The sequence below is a fragment of the Equus asinus genome, chromosome 2, assembly GCF_041296235.1.
Source record: "Equus asinus isolate D_3611 breed Donkey chromosome 2, EquAss-T2T_v2, whole genome shotgun sequence".
Lineage (NCBI taxonomy): Eukaryota > Metazoa > Chordata > Mammalia > Perissodactyla > Equidae > Equus > Equus asinus.
The window spans coordinates 17,039,353-17,062,875 of NC_091791.1; the positions used below are offsets into that span (position 1 = coordinate 17,039,353).

Below are 23,523 nucleotides of genomic sequence, written 5' to 3' on the forward strand. Positions count from 1 at the left end.
GAATCAAACATTTCCTAGATGGTTTAAAAACACAATGAAAATCTGGCACTTTGAGAGCTTATGTGAATATAGCTTTAACTTCTTATTTTCAAAGAAAAACGAGATTTAACATTAAAAAAAAAAAAAACTAAAGCAATGTCCCCAAAGGTTCTTTAAAAAAAAAAAAAGGAAACTCAACCTGCCGTACACATTAAATAATTCAAATCAATGATCCTTTTAAGCCCTTAGCAATGCATAAACCAATGGGGGAAAGCAATCTAATACTTCACACATTTAGGGGATTGCATTAGAAAGACTTTTAGTCTGCGTCTGCTTTTATAAATGCAAATGTATGCAGAGCAGACAGATTGGGATCTGTACAATTTAGCAATGATCGAAACTTGTAATTTTTGAAAATGGGACAGATGTCCAGACTAGTTATATTAAGATGCTTCTTATTGAATGAGAAACCAAACAAACAATCCAATTCCACCTCTTCCTTAAAAAGGAAACAAATAAACAACGCTACCACAAATTAGAATAAGTTATGTATTATCTTGTTTCTTTCATAGCTTCTTAAAGTTGAGAGGCAGCTTAGGGTAGGGGAATAAATATTTCCGGCATGTATCACTGCATTACTCATCTTCCCGTCCCTAAAGCATAGGAACAGGGGGAAATGTTTCCCCGTTCAAGGACCAGCGACAGGCCAAAGGTTAACTTAAAGATCAGTTACATCTCTGGTCTGTGTTCTACGCTCTCCTTGAACCATGCACAGGAAAGCTGCCCAGATGGAAAGTACACAGTCAGCAAAAATGTGCTGGATGAAGACCATCTTACTTTATTCACTTACTTAAACTTTGTTGAGCTATGGGAAGATAGTCTTCTCATAGTAGGAACATCACAGCTGCCAAGGTTTATCTGATTATACTGAGTGCCTAGAATGTGCAAGGCACTGAAGAAATGAAGGTGAAAACATGGTATTTGCTCTCAAAGAGCCCATAGTCTGATGGGGAGGAAAAGTAAGTGTATGATTAAAATGAGGTGCTAAGTATGATAATGAATGTATATATGAGGTGCCATGGCAACTGAGATGATGGATTAATTCTGACTGGGCTGTCAAAAAAGACTTCATTACTACAAACTTTGAGTCTTGAAAAACTGCTGGGTGGACAAGGGAAAAAAGCTCCTCTGGGCAGAGGTTATGTAAGTACAAAGGCACAGAGAGGCAGCTGGAAGAGTGGGAAGCATTGAGGTTGCATGGATTCAATCAAATCTTGATTGGAGAATGTCTATATGCTAGGCAAGGTGCGAACCACCAGGGATATAGTCAAAAATAAGATATGGTCCTTGTCATGCTTTATTTTGGAAGTGCTAAGAATTTAAACAGAGGAATGACAGGACCAGCTGTGTTTCAGAACAGCCACTCTGGAGGCAAGGTGGAGGATGACGGCAGAAGGAAAAACTAGAGGCAAGGAAGCCTAATTATGGCTACTGCAAGAGCCTAAGTAAGAGACGATAAGGGCCTGAGCTAAGACAGTGAGTCTGAGGCTGGAGAAAGGATGTCTGTTTCTGATAGACTCAACCAAGCTTGACCACCATTCAGCCTCTGCTTCATTTCCAGACAGCTCCAATGGTTACAAGGCCCATCCTTACACTGAGCTGGAATCAGCCTCACTCCAACTGCCATTTGCTGGCCTAGTTGTGCACTCTGGAGAAATTCAGACATGACAGGTCCTCAAATACTGGGTCTGTGTTCATGCTTGATTGCCATCAGTGAAATTCAGATAAAATATTTATTCCTCTAACCAACAAAAGATCACAGTTAGGGCATACATTCCAAATGCTCCCTAATCCTCCTGCGCTAAACATTCACTCGCAGGAAGGTGAGGTGAGATTCTCCTAGAGGCTAAAGGAGAGAAGATGGTGCCTAAAAATCTTTTTTTTTAACTTCAGCCTCATAGGTGTTGGCTGGGTTTTGAAATCTTTCACTTTACTTTATTGAATTACCCCTCTTTTTGCTTTTCAAACTCAACAAATAAGGGGAAAGTGTTTCTTCATTCAAGAGAAAAGGTTTGGGTCATTGTGAGGGCACGTGGATCTCAGCTCAGTGGCCAGTATTTTACCATGAACAAGGGACAGGAGAAAAGGAGAGGTCAGCTGTTCATGGGCCAACAACGCTGCTCTCTCTGCTCTTTCCCCTTAGAAATTCTATGTCCTGAAGCTACCATTAGAGGCCTACAATTCTCAGGATTTTCTTGGATTTCTATCTACAGTTTTAAAGAGTCCTTCAGCCTAGGCCATTCTGCATCGCCAAAGTAAGATGGTGAAAGGAGGCATTTATCCCTCCCATTGGCAGCCCTGGTCAACCAGAAGTCTGCCTGATGGCAGGAAGGCTTTACTACCCAGGGAGGCCAGGGATTAAGGCGCTACTGCGTTTTGTTCAAGAAAATGTTATTTAACTTTTTTACTTAATTTATATATATAATTATTTTATTTATTTATATATAAAAGTAAAGAGAAGAATAAAAGGAACTCAATATTATCTTCCTTCAGATTCAATGTTATCAACATTTTGCTCCACTTGCTTCATCTCCCCTTTTCTTTCGTTCTTTTTCTTCCTCCCTCTCTTCCTTCCTTCTCTCTCTTTTTTCGCTTTCTTTCCCTCCCTTCCGTCCTTCCTCCCTACTTTCCTTGCTGTGTATTTTTAAGCAAATCTCTCACATCATGTTGATCTACCTTTATTTCAGAGCAACTCCAAAAATGACATTTTCTTATATAACCACAATGCCATTATCACACCTAACCAAATTAATAATAATTCTCTAACATCATCTAATACCTAATTCCCAGGAAAGTTTGGGAGTCACAAGGCTTGAGATCTCTATTGTTTCTCTAGGGAAAGGCTATGCCACAGACAGACTTAATAGATGATCAGGAAATTTTTCCTTGTGCTCAGCTTAAATTGTCATCCTATTACAGCATATTACACCCCCGTGTATCATGCTAACTAATTAATCTCCCTTTTTAATGTTTAGACATTTCAGATATTTGTACACATTTAGCTTGTTTTTCCTCAGTCTTTGCTTAGCTGAGCTATACATATTTAATTCTTTTAATCTTTCCTTATTAATCAGTGCCATCAGGCCCTTAATCATTTTGGAGCTTTTCTTTGAACCTCGTCCAGCTGGTTTCCATAAGCCCAGTAATGAGCAGCCCAGAACCAGATGCAGTGTTCCAGGAGTCCTCTCACCCAAATTAAACGGCTCCCCACTTCTTCTCTGAATGCTCAATCCCAAACCACAAGAGCCTTATTTTCTGTCATATTGTAACAGAAACAAATGTCTTGTTTTCTGCTTTTATTCCCAGTTATTTTTTGGCACTACAGCATGTGTTTCATTCCTCCCACTAAACATCTGTGCTTCAGATCACTTTTCTCCAGATGTACTGTAAACAGCATTTTGGAATCAGAAGAGGACAGAGACCCAGCTCGGCCACTCTGGCTATGGAAGCCTTGGCGAGTCCCCTAGTACTCAGCACCACTTCAGCTTCTTCACCGAAATAACAAATAAAGATTGATCCTTGCCACTTCACAGGCTTGCTGGAGGCTCAAATGAGATGATGTAAATGAAATGGGTTTACTAGCTTTAATGGCATGTGTGTGTGGATATATATATCTACTTAGCACACAATATACAAAAGGTGAACAACTACATTCTCTAAAGACTTTTCCTACTTGCATCAACAGCCTATGGCACTGTTGAATAATCTTTGCTCGTAGGAAATTCTTTGTTTCAACTCAATTCTTCCTACCAAAACAATATCTTATAAAGCATCTTTGGAATGTAAACTTTGAATCCTTAAACCGTGAGATTTTCAGATTTATCCTTCTCTTACATATAAATCAGGTATATAACATTTGCTTGTGTTTACTATTTACTGAATTCTAAGAATAATGCTAAACACTTTACCTGAATGACCTAATTTAGACTTCACAGTTTTATGAAGTAGACACTATTAATATCCCCACTTTACAAAATGAGGAAACTAGGGCTCAGAAAACTTAATTAACTTGCCTAAGGTTAATAGCTGCTGATAAGCAGTAGTGCTTGGAAAACCTAGAGCTCCAGAGCCCATGCTCTCGACCACGGGCATGATTTCATATTTCAAATAATAATTGGGAATCCCTAACGATAGATTAAATTCAGCAAACCCACTCTATGTGACACTTTGGAGAGAAGTGAAAAGGCACGGTTCTTCCCGGGAGGCTCACTCTTCCATCAAGGAGGAACTCATGGCTGTTAAAAGAGAAACAAGCACGGTGGTCATCGTTACCATAGGCAACTCCCCAGCTAACCAACACCCAAGAAAATGCTACTCTTCTACAAAAATTCAGATTCATTCCCTTCAAGAAAAATTATTTGATGACAATTGCTAATCACTTTTTCCTCCAATTCCCTGGCCCTCAACTATCTAATAAATCACCAAATACCATCAATTTTCATTTAAACTGTCCATCCAAACATCCATTATCTGGTAATACTCTAGTTTGGAGTTTTTTATTACCTCGATCCTAATACTGCACCAGACTCAGTTCTAACTGTGCTCTCTGCCTCCTGTTTCTATCTCTTCAATTCTTGCCACACATCACTGCCAGATTAATCTCCTTAAAATAAAGCTTCCGGGGCTGGCCCCGTGGCCGAGTGGTTAAGTTCACGCGCTCCACTGCAGGCGGCCCAGTGTTTCGTTGGTTCGAATCCTGGGCGCTGACATGGCACTGCTCATCAAACCACGCTGAGGCAGCATCCCACATGCCACAACTAGAAGGATCCACAACGAAGAATATACAACTATGTACTGGGGGGCTTTGGGGAGAAAAAGGAAAAAATTAAATCTTTAAATAAATAAATAAATAAAATAAAGCTTTCATGTTAAACCAGGCCCTCCTCTAAAGCTTTACCCAATTCTGGCTTTCAAGGCTCCAAACGATGTAACTCCAATCTGCCTTTCCAAACACATGCTAACACAAAACAGTCTTCTCCATCCAGGCCATTCTCCTCTTTCCTGACCGACTATGTCTTGTACACTGCCATTGTTGCTGGAACTGTTCTCCCCTCCTGAACTACTCTCCTCTCTTAACTCTTTGAACATTATCTATTGCTCAAGGCCCTCTTCCTCAATGCCCCTATCCTAATCACTGGACATCTTGTGTTCTCCCTCCTCTGTTCTCAGTAGGAGCTCAACAGATGTTTGCAGAAATTAATTACTGCTCCCTGAAACATGACAAGCATTTTTTGGTTATACCACTCACTGATTCTTATGTATTGTCTTGTACCACTACTTATCTTTTCATATGTACATTTCTTGAGTTCCCATCTGAAGTAAAGGAAATTTCTTACAAGCCTGGACTATGTCTTCAAGACTTCTTTTGTGTACTATACATTGTTTCCCCACGCAAAGGCACTTGTGAATATTTGACAGTTGACATATTTAAATTATATGGAATAAAATCACCTAGTCATCATCTTTAGATTATATAGCCAATTCTATGAGCCAAAAGATTATTAATGACTTAAGATATCTGGCCTCTGAGACCTGTTCTTACTAATGTATTAACGTGGAGTCAGGGAAAGTTACTTTTCTTTTCTATGCCCTAATTTTCTCACTTCTAATGGAAGAATTAAAAGTCAAATAATTTTGAAGCTCCCTGAATAGATGAATGCTAATTTATTAAATGCTTTGCCATTAGTCAATGGATCGACAGATTATTTTTTAAGGTTATAAGACTAATTACAATGTTATGGTGTTGCAAGTCAGTTAAGTTTAACTACTCTTCAGATGTGTAAAGTTCCATTTCCAGCAAAAACAGTGGAGAAAATAACCTGAAAACACTTGCAACTATAAATGCTGGAAAAAATATGAAAGCATTCTTTAAGGTTCTGATTCCACTTAGGACGTAGAAAGCTTCAAGAGAATGTCAGTCCCATCCTAACAGCAAGAGAAAGCTGGATAACTTTTTGAGCCCATTAAAGAGCTGAGGTTGCGAGGTAAAATGCACTCAAATGAGTGACAAGCTCCTCTGAGGAGAGAGAGGAAACATGACTTGTTTCACTTTTGGCACAGTACGGAAGGAAGAGGCAGTCATTATAAAAGCAGATAAGATAAAAACAACTGAAATTGTAATGAATTTGTAATAAAGGCCAAGAGTGTCAGTTTAGAAATTCTAGGAGCCCCAGACACAAAGGAAGTCACTTCCTAGTTCTTTTCCATAGGTCTCCACGAGGTGCTCATGAGAAACTTTGGGGGCAGGGCAGGAGACCTGAGAGGGACCCTGTGGATGACACAAAGGCATGAAACCCACCTGCTACATGGAAGCTTCTCTTACATGAAGCAGAAGCCATAAGCTACTGTGGGGGAGAAGAAACTCAAGCAAAGATCCACTGCCTTTGGTGGAAGGATAGAAGCAAAAGCTGCCTGCCACTGGAGGAGGGATAGAGAATCAACTTGGCCTAGGATGCTGCACTGATACAAAGCGGAGATCTGCTACCACTGGGGAAGGGGCCGAACTGCTGAGAAACTCCACCCTGAAGTCCAGGAGCACAGTGCCTGCCTGAGACTGAGGCTGGAGTGAGAGAACCAAGAAACAGCCCTCTTGAACCTCAGTGAGTAACATGCAACAACAGCTTACTGCTGAGAGAGTTGAAAAAGCATGGCTTAGATTCCTTCTGTGGCATAGGTGTCAAGGTCTCACTGAATCTGAGCATGGAAACACTGAGAAAAATCCGTCTGCAATCCATGCCCCCACTAAGCACAAAGTAGCAGCAGCCTACTCCCACAGCGATTTGAAGTCTGGCACACTGATGGGAAACATAACAACAACAAACTCAAACCTGTTTCAACTACTGACTAGACTGCCCCAATTCCCCACACTAATGGCTGGACAGGAGATGTGTGCCCATGTCTGGATGCAAATACTATTTATCTCAGTCTATTTTACACACCATATTTAGCATTCAGTCAAGAAATATGAAACACACACACAAGTACAAAAAAAGACTGTATGTGACAAAGTAATCAACAGAACTAGACTCAGATATGACCCAGATGTTAGAACTATCAAAGACTTTAAAATAACTTTAATATGTTAATGGGCCTAGTGGAAAAGGTAGACAACATGCACGAACAGATAGGGAGTTTCAGCAGAAAGATGGAAACCAGAAAAAAGAATTAAATGAAAATGCTAGAATTAAAAAACATGATATTGGAGATTAAGAGTTTCTTTACAGCTGTCTCAGCACACTGGACATGGCTGAGGAAAGAATAAACGAACTTGAAGATAGGTCAATAGAAATTAACCAAACTGAAATTTACACACACACACACACAAAGAGCAGAGCATCCAAGAGCTGTGAGCCAATATCAAATGGTTGAACATCACAATAATTTGAGTCCCAACAGGAGAAAAGAGAGAGCATGGAGTAGAATACTTGAAAAGATAATGGCTGGGAATTTTCCAAAATTGATGAAACAAACTGAAAGTGCAAGAAATTCAGAGGCCCCCAAAAGGATAAATACAAAGAAAAGCACATTTAGATACATCAAACTGCTGAAAACTAAAGATAACTTTGAAGTCAGCTAGAGAAACTATGCAACCCAGAAGATAACTGAATGACATCATTCAAGTGCTGAATGAAAAAAGTTAACCAACTCAGACTTATATACCCAGCAAAAATAGCTTTCAGAAATGAAGGTGAAATAAACACTTTTCAGACAAAAGCTGAGAGAATTCATTGCTCTCAGACCTGTGCTACAAGAAACATTAAAGGAAGTTATTCAGGCAGAAGGAGTATGATACCAGATAGAAATTTGGATCTACATAAAAAATGAAGACCACCAGGATATAGATAAATATAAAAGATATTTTTTGTGATTTTTAATCTCTTTAGAAGATAACTGACAGTCTAAAGCAGGGGTCAGCAAGCTCCAGCATGGGGCAAGTACAGTTTTATTGGAACATAAACACATCCATTCATTTCTGTGTGCTGTCTATGCTGCTTTCATGTGACAACAGCAGAAGTGAGTAGTTGCAAGAGAAACCATGTGGCCTGCAAAGCCGAAAATATTTACTATTTAGCCTTTTACAGAAATAGTTTGCTGACCTCTGGTCTAAAGCAATAAAGTAAAAACAAAGAGCAACAAAAAACACCCAATATATTAGAGGGTTTATAACACATGTAAAAGTAAAATGTTTGAAAACTGAACAAAAGATAGGGAATAAGAAATGGAAATATACTATTGTAAGGTTTTTCTTTATACATGAGGTGGTACAATGAAGGTAATCTGTGATAAATTAGGCACATATATCATAAATCCTACAGCAAACACTAAGAACATTTTTAAAAGAGGTATAACTAACAAGCCAATAGCGAGGTATAATGAGTAAGCTATAATGGAATACTAAAAAACACTCAAAATTTGAAGGTAATAAAGTGCCCATCATTCAGTAGAATGGATAAATGGTGGTATTCACACAATAGAATACTAAACAATAATGAGATTGAATAGCCTACAACCATGGGCAACAATATGGAAGAATCTCACAAATGAAATTTTGAGCAAAAGTAAGAGAGTATATACTGTATGCGTCTATTTATATAAAGCACAAAAGCAGACAAAATTAATAATGTATAATGTTAGAAGTGGTTAGCCTTGGTGGTGGGTGGCTAGTGACTGGAGAGAACTTCTGGAGGGCTTCTGGCAGGCTAGTATTTTCTTGATTTGGCTGCTGGTTATACATGTGTTTGCTTTGTGAAAATTCATCAGGCTATACATTGATGATACGTGTAATTTCCTGTATAGATATTAAATATCAGTAAAAGTTATATCTATGAACATGTATATATTCTATGTACAAACTAAAATCCGATTAAAGAATAAGACAACACACAAAAAAAGTGGGATTTCGAAAAAAGAGTTGTTCTAGAAATTTTGTAAAAACACAATAATCAATGAAATAAATATATAGGTAGTGAAACAGTAAATTAAAATAGCAGAAGGAATTCACTATCTGGAAAAGAGATTCAAAGAAAATTTCCCCAGATGCAGCACAGAGGGACAAAGAGATGGAAAATATGAAAGAGTAATTAGACACATAGAATAAAATGAGAAGGTAAGACATAAATCTAATAGGACCACTAGATGAAAGATATGCAATATTCAACGAGATAAATGATAAGAATTTTCTGGAATTGATGAACAACATGAAAATTCGGGTTCATAAAGAATGAATTTCTGAACATAATAGATACAAATTACCTACACTTAGAAGCCTGCTATTTTAATGCTGGAAAAGTTCTTAGAGACAGACTAGGCCATTCCTTTTGTTTTAAAAATAAGAAAACTCAGGCCCAAAATATTAAGTGATTTGCCTAGATAAAAAATTAATAATAGATTAATAAAGACAACCTTAACATGCTATATTTTAAGGGTTATGGATAAGAGCAAAATATTAATTTCTGACTTCAACTTTCCTACTGATATCACCGTTTATAACAGCAATCTGAAATATTCCTGTTCATAGAGAGAATTTAACTCAAGTCGAAAATAGGAAGCATTACTGATTCAAGAGTGATGTAGTGTTTAACAAATGATATTTAATGAATGACTAGGCCAAACTAGAACTGCCCACACATACCTTAAAGAAATAGTTTCAAGATAAGCCTTCTGTTTAGATTTAACTACAAGGCCATTATACTCATTTCAATCCATAAAGTTTTTATCTATTATGTTCCTCCATTTAAATGTTTCAACATTTTAGAGTGCTTTTGAATTACATTTTTTCTATTATATACACCATGAAATAAGATAAATTACTTTCTTCCTTTGAAACAGAACAATTCACCATCTAATTGAACCTCTAAATGCCCATTGTAAATCTGACACAAATTTCAAACTGGTCCAAGAGGTATAAAATGTACTGAAGACCTGATATAAAGCACTCTTTTCTCCTACAATGAATTATTTCTGATAATGGATCAGTAGCTTATAATAACTCAAGTATTTAAGAAGAAAAGATCCAATCAGTATAGGAAAATGTGAGTTTAGCCCTTATTCAAATTTTATAAATTTGAATTAGCAGAGGGCAAATTTGTATTATTTTAACGCTCATGGATTTTAAAATCATAAATAATTCGATGACCACTTTTGCTGACTTTGAAGTTAATAATATTTTTCAGAAATATAAAAAGTTAAAGTGTCAAAATGAAGTAATTTGGCATGTTCCAGGTTGAAACATTTTCAGGAATTTCTAATACATGTTTTTCTTACAAGTAAAACAACTCTATTATGTTACGAAGCTTTAGGCCTAGAAATACATAAGGCACAGACATTTTTAAGATATTTTGATTAAAATTAAAAAAACAGTTGGCACTTAAATACTAGACTCTCAGGAAAAAACTACTCTGTTTTATGGATGAGTTGAACTTTTCAGAGCATCTTGATCAGTTTCAGCTGCTTATGAGAGTTAAGAATAATATTTTAAAGTTAAAAAAAATTTATTCAGACTCATAAATCTGACAACTATAAAAGGGGAAGAATTATTAAAATTAGTTAGCAAATTTAGTTAGGAAAAATCAAAAATTAAATTAAAATTAAAAAGGCCATAAAAATACTTCTACCAAGTATTTACTGCGTACATAACTCATAGAAATGTATAAACCATTAAGACATTTATTTATATAAATGAACAAAGTATATGGAAAAGTCACACAAAAGCAAATTAGAGCAATTTTGAACTCATATACTTAACTAAATTAGCAACAACAACATATAAAACCCCCACCCAAAGCTGTAAACTTCTAGTGAACTGATATACTCAAATGGTGACACTTTAAAATGTTACAACTCTTTGGGAAAGCAGTAAGGCAAACATATTAAGAACCATAAAATTGTTCATATTATTTCACTTAATAATCCCACTCCTAGGAATTTATCCTAATAAAACTGAAAATAAGTATTCATCAATAGAGAAATTGTTTAAATAAACTGAATATGAAGTGATAAGATTAAAATTATTATCAAAACTAAATACAAACAAGCCAGATAATATGAAATTTTAAAAAGTCAATTAAAAACTATAGGTGTCTTAAGACTGCAATCATGTGAACAAAGAAGGGAAAATAGTAATAGAAAATTAAAGTTTTGAAGTCCCTGCATCAGGATAGTGAGGATTATGGGAAGTTTTTCCATTTGGCAAAATTTTCTTCAATGTTTTCAATATAAAAGAGAAAGATTTGTTACCATTTTAAAGTCACTTGTCTTTCCAAATAATCTTTACTCTTCTCCATTAGTAAACTATACATGTCAACTTTTAAGTTGAGAAAGAGAGCAGAAATGCCCCAGTTGTTTTCTAAAGTGTAAACATTACTCTATTTGGACCTTAACTGGCAGTGCACAAAGACATACCGTACCCTGTGCCATTACAACAGACAGAGGCAGCCACTGCCACCCCTGGTTGACACAAACTGCAGGGCACTAGATATGAATATATAAAATGTAAACTTTCAATTTACAACTTTGTGTGTTTGGTTTTTATTTAGTGCATCATGGTATCAAGCTCTTTTCCTTATAATTTTCTGTGTCATACTAAGAAATAGTTTTAATATTTTCATTTAAAACATGTTGCCAACATGCTGAAGATGCTCTACTGGAAGTATATAGCTTTTTATATTGAGTTTATATTAGGTTAACCACAAATAAGACCACTTTAGTTTCCACATTTAAAATTTTTGGGGGGCCGACCCTGTGGCCGAGTGGTTACGTTTGTGAGCTTCGCTTCAGCAGCCCACGGTTTCGCTGGTTCGGATCCTGGGCGCAGATACAGCACCACTCATCAGGCCGTGCTGAAGCGGCGTCCCACATGCCACAACTAGAAGGACCCAAAACTAAAAGACACAACTATGTACTGGGGGGATTTGGGGAGAAAAAGCAAAAATATAAATAAATAAAAATGTTGAGATTACAAGCAGGAAACCATCTTTTAAAAAAAGGCAACCAATAAAAATCTAAAAACTCCTATTTTATGAAATTTTTAATGATTCTTCCTCTGACACTATATTTATTTGAATAAATGAAGAAGGACTTGAACATTTCTACAGACTGGTTGCATAATAGATCGCTTTCCCATAACAAACATATGAAGCACTTACTACATATGAAATTAACTATTTTGTAATGTGACTATGTTTTCAAAATTACAGTAAAGAGGGATAGGGAACTTTCAGCAGGCTATTTGAATGAAAACGTTTGAGAATAACTGTATTTAAATATTTAGAGCAGAAGAGATTAACTGGAAATGCAGGGCAGCTATCTCAACGTCTATAAATACCACTTGCAAGAGCAAACTAAAAAAACAATGTCATGGGGATTAATGCCCTATAAAGAGGCATAAATAAATACTAAAGAATATAGAAAAGAAATTTTTAAGTGAAGACACATTCTTTAGTTTGATTTTTAGAAATCAGGATATTTAGTAACTTGGTACAGAGTGGTCAATCGTGTTGATGAAATTACAAGGGGAAAGATCTCACAGCGGCCAAAATATGAGCCATAGGAGCTGTCCTCTGCACTAACGGTAGAAGAGAGGGAATTTAATTAACATAGAGTCTTCTATTTACATCCTGTTAGTGGTAGCAGCAATAATTTGGTTCATTTCCCCACATTTACTATAAAACTTTATTAGTTCCCAAGATCTAAACAAATACAACTATTACCAAGTAAGTGCAGTCTTATCAAAGAAATGTTCTAATAATCATAAATTCTCCAAAATGTAAGAGTTAAATAATGGTCTTTTCAAACATAGTTAAAAAATTTAGTACAACAAAGCCACCAAGAAGCTAAAATGAAATCAAAGAAACACTAATTTACATTCACTTTTGTGACATCAAAGAAACATGTACATCATTTTTTTTTCTTTGATTAGAAAACGTGGTCAACTTTTTCACAGGAAAAGACTTTGAAGCAAGATTAAAATCAGAAAGTTGATTTTCCTGAATCCAATCTAACACAATGACATCCTAAAAGAATATCCCATAGTACAAGAAAGAACTGAATAACTGCAAGGCTATTTATAATGCGTAGCAGATAAATTGTACACTATAGAAACTGTAAATGAAGGCCATTTTTCTTCATGCACAAAAAAAGGGAATAGTTCATCTTTTGCATATAGCTTGTCATTCCGCACACAGGATTCAAATGTCAACCAGGAGACAATGACAATCCCCAGCCAATCTTAAAATGTCTTAATTACATCATCTTCTCCCTTTGTCTCATTTAGAGTTATAAATTCACAGCTCAAAACTTGTTCGCTAGACTCCTCAGGTTTTGATTTTTTAAGTGCCAGCTCTGCTGGGAGAAGAGATGAGCAATGCTCAAGAGACTGTGCGATGTCATCAATTGTCCATTTGTCTTCAGGAAGGGCATGCTCTTCTAGCGTAAATGGCCCCTGTTTGGTCCGGGTCAGCTCTAATACATTGGCACAGGAAGAGAGTTCTACAGCAACAAAAGGTGAAAAGAAGATCCACAAGATAAATGATTCAGTATTTCACAGTCTGCAGTTTTCCAAATGACAGAACTCAATTCAAACCTCTCAAAAACACCCCTACGTAAAATTGTAATAATCCAAAATCACAACCAAGAGCCTTGAGATTAAGAAATGAGTAGGTAGTAAAATAATATTTAATAACTCACCTTATAAACTGCTTTAAAGTCTACAAGGAACTTGCACACATTTTCTTATTTAACTCATAAAGCAACCCCAAGAGGTAACTATTACTCTCTCTTTGCAGATGAGGTAATATGACCCGTCCACTGTCACAACTGCCAGCAAATGGCGGAGCCAGAACTGCAGCTTTCCGGCTGTTTGTGACACTATGGCTTTCCAGTTTTTAAAAAACTGACTTGTATCACGAAAATAACTTTTAGAAGGATAAATCTTTTTTACTTATCCCTAATTTGAGTTAAAATATTTTGTACTTGAAAAAATGTTGGCCCTTACATTCATTATTCCCATCTTCATCTCGTGTTCCTCTCTTTCTCTTTTCTGCCATTACAAGCATTTCACTGCAGCTGCTGATGCTGATAATTATATGCCATAAACCTAAAATGCTTCTAAGGCTGAAGGCAGCAAGAATACAATTCCTAAGGCCAGTACTCAGAGATATGAAAAACAGAAAATTCCCTCTTCCCATCAAAAAGGAATATTACTCTCTAAATGATAATTCATAATTCATCTTTATGCTTACCTTTGCCAATGTCACTGACCAAGCTTCTGATATAAAAACCTCCTCCACATTCAACATCTGGAATGTTAACAGTGACATGGTAAATTGCTAACCTCCTATGAAATCCACTTTACATAGAAATGATGCCCCTAAACAAATGTAAAAATGCACCATGCAAACAATCAAGTGATAAAATATTTATGCACTAAAGCATAAATTATTCATCCAGTAGCATATGTGTTTGTGAGATTGAAAAGTCAGAGTGTGGAGAAAGCAAACAGCAGAAACTCAGGAACACATTTTACATTAACTGGCAAGTCCTACCACTTTAATACTTCAGCCTTGTTCACATAATAGGTTTTAAATAGTTAGAAATCTCAGGTTTGCTATCATGAGCTGTAGATTTTTAAAAATATTCTCAGATTTGTTTGCCTTGTTCATTTAATAGGTTTTAAATGGTTAGACATCTCAGCTTTGCTATCATGGGCTATAGATTTTAAAAATATTTTCAGATTTGTACATTCAAAAAGTCTAACAAACAAACAAAAAAACCCTTTTCAGGGACAGGAATTATATTTAGAGTGATATAATACATGGAGAGCTCAGCATATTTAAATGTTCTCTTAGAAATATTCCTGAAGAAATTATAAAATAACTAAAACTACACAACGTCCCAGAACTGAATGCTTATCTAAACATCTTTTATCACAGTAAAATACAAGTTTATTGGTTAACAGCAAGGCTCTGGATCATTTTTATTCATCCACAGACATCCTGAAAAGCACTACATTTCCACACAAAAGGACTACATTCCAGCTATTTCTAGTCTTATCATACAATAAAGCCATTTGAGGGAATTAATCAAAACTACCTGGGGATTTTAATTCTTTTTTTTCCTTCAGCTCCAGGTTGGAGGTCACTGCTGAGATAAAAAACGAGCACTAGGACCAAATGCAGGTGTGCTAACATTCTTGCACTATATTTGACTTTGGTGAAAAAACAACTCTTGGCCTATTACAATCTCCAGTGAACAAAATACGCAATCAGAAAAATTTGAGTTTTTCTTACTTTCACAGATAATATCTACTGTGCCAACCCAGCCGCTGCCTTTTCATGGAGTGAAGCAAAATATTTTTTAGTGTGTTTTTCTCATTATTTGTCAAAGATTTTAGAATGAGGAAACTAAAGAAAAGGAGTGACTTCTTTTTTCAGTTGTATAAAACCCACATTCTACAGGAACTTAATACACATTAAATAATATGCCAAAGCAATACAGTTCAGGAAAAAAGGCTTTGGGAAATTATTTCTAAAAGGAATCCTATTTGGTATACACTGTGAATTCAGGAGCAGGGTCAATTTAAGGGAGCCCAAGAGGTTAGAACTACAGCTTCTGATTCCTCACAGCTCTCACATGCCCGAGGCTTCAGCCACTGCTTTCTGCAATTAGGCGATCAAAAAATGTACAAACAATAGAAACAAACTTTTTGTTTTTTAAATTTATTTCAAACCTGGATTATAGATAAATTTGAATTGATAACCTGAATTAAAATTTACCCCATGTCCAATAATACATTTCTACCTTATCCATTATTTCCACATTTTCATGATCTTCAGCAGTAACTTGTAGACAACAAAAAGGGGAGGGGAGGAATCACTCCACTCTTGCAATTTCTTGTCCAAAAACTAAAAATGCTTTGTTTTAAATAGACAAATTAAAGTGAATTTTAAAACTAAATGTAAACTACCAGGTACTAGCCAAAATGGGGAGCAAATATCCATGGACAATCAAATAGAAAATACAAAATTCTGAAAACATATATTCCTTACCTACTCTTCTCCGTGGAGACCTAAAGTATGTTATTCTAACTTTATAGTAAGATAATATAATACAATATATGAAAAATTTAGTCCATTTAGAAAGGCATTTCTGAGCCTCCATGTAGCTATAGGTATTCTCATTAAATGTTATCAAAAAGTTATTAAATCCTAACCCTCTTTAAATTTAAATTTTTAAAAATCTCCAATATCCTAGGGAATGCATTAAAATTACACAAAAGTAGTTAAATACAAAATAAAGGTACACATAAATACAAATGACCTCAAACCTCTGCACCTTACCTAATGTGAAAAACGGCGGCTGGAACTTTCGCAGGGAGAGACTGTACACCGTCACCGGCCGGGCAGGTTTTGCTTCCACTGCTGCCCCTCTCTTCATCAAAGTCGACAGTCTCTGGCCATCCTTCTTTAACGCAGAATAGCTTGCAAGATAAGACAGGGAGAGGAGGAGAGAAAGAGGGAGGAAGAATTAAGACAGATTGAGAGAGAATGAGAGAGAATAATTCCAGATTATAGCATGGAAAAAAAGGATGACAAGGGGCCCTTTAAATTGAAAATCTTTCTAATCTACTCTACAATGGTGTGAGGGAGAGAGTTCCTAAACATCTTTGAGGCTAATATAGCTCAATCTGGCATCCAATGAGCAATGTCATCAATGTTATTCTTTAACCATTTTCCTAGAGATGGTCTACTCATGTCTTCACCAGTCCTTGTTCCGGGTTAAGGGCACAAGGCCTCTGGTCGCAATGATCTCAGCTATATTTCCTTGAAACAATTTCCATTACAATAATATTTATTTTTCATATAAAAGTTACCAAAATGTTTCTAGTAAACAAATAATCTATTTAACAGATCTTAGCTTTGTGTGATAAAATTTTATTAGATCACAAAATCCTTGGAACAATGACAGAGAAGAAAATTCTAAAATGGTTCTTATAAATAAATGTAAATATGTTTTCTATTTTTTATGAATATAAAAAAATTTATCTCAACAATAATGATTCAAAATAATGTTTACTTATATCCTGCTAAAACTTTTAAATCTTTACATCTGAGGCAAAATTATGAAGAAAGATTTCCCTGTGGATATTTCAGTGTTCTTGAAAAAAACTGAGATTTTTAAACACAAAATAAATACCAAATTCTAAAAGAATTGCCAGTAACTTATCCTGATACATCTCATGGCCATTCAGCCATTTAAAAAAAAAAAGAATCGTGGAGGCAAGCCCATGGCGGAGCAATTGAAGTTCCACGTGCTCTGCTTCAGCGGCCAGGGTTCCCAGGTTTGGATCCCAAGTGCGGACCTATTCCACTCATCAGCCACACTGTGAAGGCATCCCACATACAAAGTAGAGGATGACTGACACCGATGTTAGCTCAGGGCTAATCTTCCTCTCACACACACACTCAAAATAATAATAAATAAACTCTCTTAAAAAAAAAAAGTGATTGGCTTAAAATGGTAATGTGCACAAAAAATATGATTAAGTGGTAAGTCACTATCGTTATACTTTTAATAAGTTGTAACGTTCATCTTGTCATTTGTTGCAGAAAACTGTAAAGCATAAGATTCTGGGCCCCAAAGGAATGGTCCCAACACCTGAAAGGAAGTACTAGTTGGACTCTGAGTCACAGCTCTGACACCCATACCAGACTGCAGGGGTCCCTTCACACCAATTCTGGTAAAAGTGACATCTCTGCACTCCAGAACTGCCCTGATGTCTGTAGATGGAATCAAAAACTGATAAACACTGGGATAGCATAGACGTCAGGCTGCGGCAAAATCCAGGGACAGAGACCACATCCTGCTAGCTCTTAGAGGGTATCAGAGCTCTTCATTCTGTCTACATCAGGCTCACCTTTACCAGATCATCTGCTGTATCAGATTTAAAATGTGCCTTACCATATATAAAAGCAAGCCCTTTTTTTTCATTAAAGTGATGTTAATCATTGAAAAATGAATTAAACATTTATTCAAATTCAATAATTGAACTTACAGGGGAGGTACTTGCATTATATTCCCAGTAAATTTCTGTAGAATGCCTTCAATATCTTCTTGTGTTATTTTATCTGCCAAAAATGAAAAAAGCAAAACTAAAACAACCACAAAAGTACAAGTGCTATTTTCACAGCACCAAAAGCTCTGAAAATTCATTTAAAAATTTTTCCAAGAAAGCATATACTATAGTGTGTTTTGTAGGCCAACTCTACCTTGTTGAGATGAATAAAACATACATTAATGAGATAAAAGTGGAAAAAAGTCTTATATTGCCTAATATTAAGACTAAATCTCGTTTGCTTCCATTTTTCCTCTAATAAAAAGGATCCAATCATCTCGTATGCATTTAATTGGTGCTTACTATGGCCTTTAGAAGACCTGAGAAAAAGGTTGCATCAGCTATAAGAAATAGTCCTGCAGGGGTCAAAAATGAGGTGATCAGAAAGTAAGTAGAAAAATACCTATAAGTTCTTTTCTAAGTTTCTCCCGGCATTAAATATTGTAAATAACTTGATATGGTTGAAGATTATCAAGTATTAACCACATTTCAAATTTTACCTGATAGATTTCAAAACTGCTCTGTAGTATGGTATAAATTTTCCATACTCACATGCAACTTCGCCCCCAAGTAAAGTCGTATTGCTCTGTCTCCCTCCCTGCCTCACTGCTCTGGAATTTCTCTGTTCTTTTAAGCGAACATCCTCAGTCAGGAGTCTGACTTTTGCCTCAAAAATAAGCCAGTGCAAAAAGAGAATACACATAGCAAAGGTAAATAAAGCTTTCAATACCTGTCACTTAGCCATGTTTTCAGCTTTTGTTTGATATTCTTTCAAACAAAGTGACGTGATATTAAAGTAGTTATAAATTTAACAACTGTAAACCGCAACACACTGAAATGCAGTATTTGGGATTTTCATACTTACAGATGACTCTTTATACATATTGCATATTCAATAATAAACTAAATTACAGAAATATTCTATAACTTATTTGGGTCACAGTCAGTGGAAAGAAATTACAGTGCTCTTTCACTTCGTAGGAAATTTAAACTTTTTATTCTGGTATATACATGTTACGTTTGGTTTTATTTGAATAATATTAAACAAAAACTAATTAATATGCTTTGAATTACTACTCTAACACCACAAAAAAGACTAAACGACAGCATGGAATACTGTATCCAGATTTCCCTATCAACACAGAAGACAGTCTTAACCTCAGTGTGACCTTGATCCTCACAAGCTAACCACAAAGACCAGAATCTACTAGACTCAGAGAAGAGCTACAGAACTCAAAAGAATTACTTCAACACCTAGCAGCTCCAAAAAGGCAGATCTCAGATGGCTCCTCTGTTCATACAGTTTTTCAAACAGATGTAGCTCATGATACGTATGAGGATTTTTCCATGAAAAGTTTTTCCTCTACTGCGACATTAAACATAATTACTGGTGGCACTTTATTTATGCAAAACTTCCACATCTAGACAGACGATGCTACCACCACCCTGGTGATCACTGAGAGAAATGCCATTGTTGATAAAATTGCAATAGCTCATAACTTAGCAACACGTTTTTCAAATAAGATCAAACAGCTTTCGACTTCTGCTGGCTGGTCTCTTACTGACATTCCTGCCTGTGTGTACTCCTTTGTCCTGCTTCTCTTTTACTGATATTCCCTTACAAAGACAGAGATGTGCTCTTTCTTATTCTACTTCTGCCACTCTCTCTCTTTTTGACTTAAAGTCTCAGGCATTTGTGGTTGTGCTGTTCATTCTGCAATTAATCACACACAATTTTGAACTGTTACTTACTATATATACGCAGGCATTATCTCACCAAGGAAATTCTAAGCTCCTTAACGGCAAAGATAGCTTTTCTTCTTATTTAATGCACACAATTACGACGGCACTCAAGACATTCTTGCTGAATTTAATTTGCTGAGGAATAATAGAATCTCAAAGTCAAAAGGGCATTTAAAAGTCGTGTAGGCCAGGGCAGGCCCTGTGGCACAGTGGTCAAGTTCAGTGTGCTCTGCTTCAGCAGCCTGGGTTCATGGGTTCAGATCCTAGGCATGGACCTACACCTCTCTTCAGCCATGCTGTGGCAGTGACCCACATATAAAGTGGAGGAAGATTGGCACAGATGTTAGCTCAGGGCTAATCTTCCTCAAGAAAAAAAAAAAGAGAGAGAGGCAGATTGGCAACAGATGTTAGCTCAGGGCTAATCTTTCTCAGCAAAAAGAAAAAAGTCACCTAGGCCAATCATTCATCTAATGTTTGAATCACCAGACAGAAAGCCCATGCAGCAAGTTATTTTACAATAAAAATGAATATAGTATTTATTATATTCACCACATGAGTATGTAGTGAAGGATGCTGGCTACATCTAAAACATGATATTAGTCCAATCCAAATAATAATAATTGTCCCTATGATACAAAAATAAAGACTCTATCTCCAAAGGATTTAAAAAGAAATGGAGAATAAAATCTCTAAAGCAAGTATATCCAATAACTAGCCAAAAGAAGTACATTTGGTAAAAGATGGGTATGATACAAGTGCCGTAGGACTTGGGTAATTATTCTTTGTTTAGTAAATTAACAAATCATCAATGTGACAGTATTCATTTGAAATTAATTTTTTAAAGTCATTCTCATAAAATTAGTATATACAAGATCACGTTACAAATCATTTGCTAAAAATTTACTGGCTCTTCCAGTGAACTTATCACATGATAGTTGGTACTTAACAGAACTATGGAGTTAAAAAAGATCATGGACTTAAAAACAATATTTGACCACGACAGAGTACTATTACTGGAAAAGCCCTTCCACCATATATTTAATTGGAAAAAATTAATAAACTTCGTTTTTGAAAGGACTGTAATCCCTGAGAGAAGGGCAAGAAACAGGGCAAGGCCCTCAATCACTTTGCTTTGGCTGGGGGGTGATTTCTGCACTGTGGTGCAGGGAGAGGAATCCCAAATTAGGCACCGTGATCTCACTGAACAGATTAGAACTGGGGGAAGTGGCAGCAGCCAGAATTTGAGAGAGAAAGATGTCTATAGGGGTCCACTTGAGACGTGGCTAAATTCCAAGCTGCTCATACATACAGTGCATCTACATCAAATTAACCAAAGAACTACCAAAGCTCCTACAAGGCTGGAAGATGTCTGAATTCTAGCCATCCAGAAGGCAGAAACTTTTCTGAATACCCGGGCATTTGATAGGGCCACAGAAAAGCCGTGCTCTAGGAGTAGGGCTAATACAGACCTGGAAGAAAGTCTACGCTAGACTCATCCTAACGAGAAATCTATACGAAAGCAACTAGAATTAATAAGTGAGCTTAGCAAGCTTGAAAGACATACAACCAATAAAAAAAATAAACTTCATTTCTATATACTAGTAATCAACTATCAAATGAAAATTTTAAAAATCCAATTTATAATAGCATCAAAAAATATGATGTACCTAGGGATTTCGATACAAAAGAAGTGAAAGATCTGTACACTGAAAACTACAGAAATATGGTTCAATTTTTGCAACTTTTCTCTAAGTTTGGTATTATTTCAAAGTAAAAAGAAAGGTCTTAAAGGAATATTATGAACAACTTTACACCAATAAGTTTGGAATTTTAGATAAAATGGACAAATGCCAATGACACAAATTCAGAGAATAGAAAAAAAGGAGAATACTCCCCAACCCATTTTATGAGGTCAGTATAGCCTTGATATCAAAACCAATCAAGAACACTACGAGAAAGGAAAAATACAGGGTATTCTCACTCATAGACAATGATGCAAAAATCCTAAACTAAATATTTGCAAACTAAACCCAACAATTTATGCAAAGGATAACACATCACAATGAAGTTGGGCTTTTCCCGAAACGTAAATTTAGTTTAATATTTGAACGAGGAGCAAAATCAATAGACCCAGAAAAAAATATTTTGATAAAATTCAATGTCTGCTCATGATTTAAAAAAAACAAAACAAAACAGCAGGGGCCAGCCCGGTTGCATAGAGGTTAAGTTCACGCGCTCCACTTTGGCGGCCCGGGTGTCGCTGGTCTGAATCCCAGGCATGGATCTATGTGCCGCTTATCAAGCCATGCTGTGGCAGGTGTCCCACATTTAAGTAGAGGAAGATGGGCACAGATTTTAGCCCAGGGCTAATCTTTCTCCAAAAAGGAAACAACAAAAAACCCAGCAAATTAGGAATAGAAGAAAACTTCCCTACTTTGATAAGAAAGCTATAAAAAACCTATAGAAAAAATCTATAAGGTAGATTTACTTGCTTGTAGATAAGGTAGAAATACTTGCTCTTTCAGCTATCAAGACTTATTCTAAAACTATGATAATTAACACAGTTTGGTGTTAGCACAAGGACAGACAAACAGACCAACGAAACAAAATGGATTCCAAACAAACTCGTGCCTATATGGCGCCTGATCTGCAACCACGGAGGCAATACAGTGGGGAAATGTGCTGGGCCAACCAGATATACATGGAGAAATGAAACAATGGAGTGCAGATATAATGTGAACGGCAAAGAAATAAAGCTTCCAGAATACAAGAAAATATCGTCATGCTTTTGGAGTAGGAAAAGTTTTCTTAAATAGGATACCAAAATAACTAACCATAAAGGAAAAGACTTGATAAACTAAATAAAAACTCAGAACTTCTGTTTTCCAAAAGACACACTTAAGAGACAGAGAGGGAGAAAATATCTGTAACATCTATACTCAAAAGAAGAGCACACATCCAGAGTACATAAAGAACTCACACAAAATCAATTAAAAAAGAAAAAGTGAGGGGCTGGCCCAGTGGCGCAGTGGTTGTTTGTGCGCTCCGCTTCAGCGGCCCAGGGTTCGCAGGTTCGGATCCCAGGCGTGGGCTTAGTACCGCTCATCAAGCCACGCTGTGGCGGCATCACACATAAAACAGAGGAAGATCAACAGAGATGTTAGCTCAGTAACAATCTTCCTCAAGCAAAAAGAGGAAGGCTGGCAACAGATGTTAGCTCAGGGCCAATCTTCCTCACACACAAAAAAAGGGGAGACTCCATAGGGAAAGGGAAAACAAAACAAAACAAAATGAGCAAGAGACCTAGACAACACACAAAGACCATAGCTAAGGAGCCAAAAAACATATGATAAAGTGCTGAATCTCATTAGTAATCAAATTAAAACCACAATGAAATACTACTACACACTGACCAGAATAGCCAAAATTAAAAACACTGTTCGTACCACGTGTTACCAAGGATGTGGAACAGGTGGAAATCACATATTGCTGGTGTCAATGCAAAGTTATACAACCACTTTAAAAACTGTTTGTCAATTTCCAGTACGATAAAATATACACTTACCCTATGACCCAGCAATTCCACTTGGGTATATCCAAAAGAAATTATTGTACATGTCTACCAAGAAAGA

The 23,523-nt window shown here is 36.3% G+C and overlaps 1 protein-coding gene across 1 annotated transcript in view; it reads right to left on the bottom strand.

Moving 5' to 3' along the window:
• Window positions 1-10,680: 10,680 nt before the first annotated feature.
• TRUB1 (TruB pseudouridine synthase family member 1) overlaps window positions 10,681-23,523 on the bottom strand; it is a 35,076-nt gene continuing 22,233 nt past the window's right edge. Inside the window, exons 5-8 of the mRNA XM_014849277.3 lie at window positions 18,089-18,161; window positions 16,374-16,513; window positions 14,277-14,333; window positions 10,681-13,524 (exon numbers count right to left, since the gene is read on the bottom strand). Of these exons, the coding sequence (XP_014704763.1) occupies window positions 13,265-13,524; window positions 14,277-14,333; window positions 16,374-16,513; window positions 18,089-18,161 (530 nt within the window). The 3' untranslated portion in view covers window positions 10,681-13,264. The remainder of the gene's footprint in view (window positions 13,525-14,276; window positions 14,334-16,373; window positions 16,514-18,088; window positions 18,162-23,523) is intronic.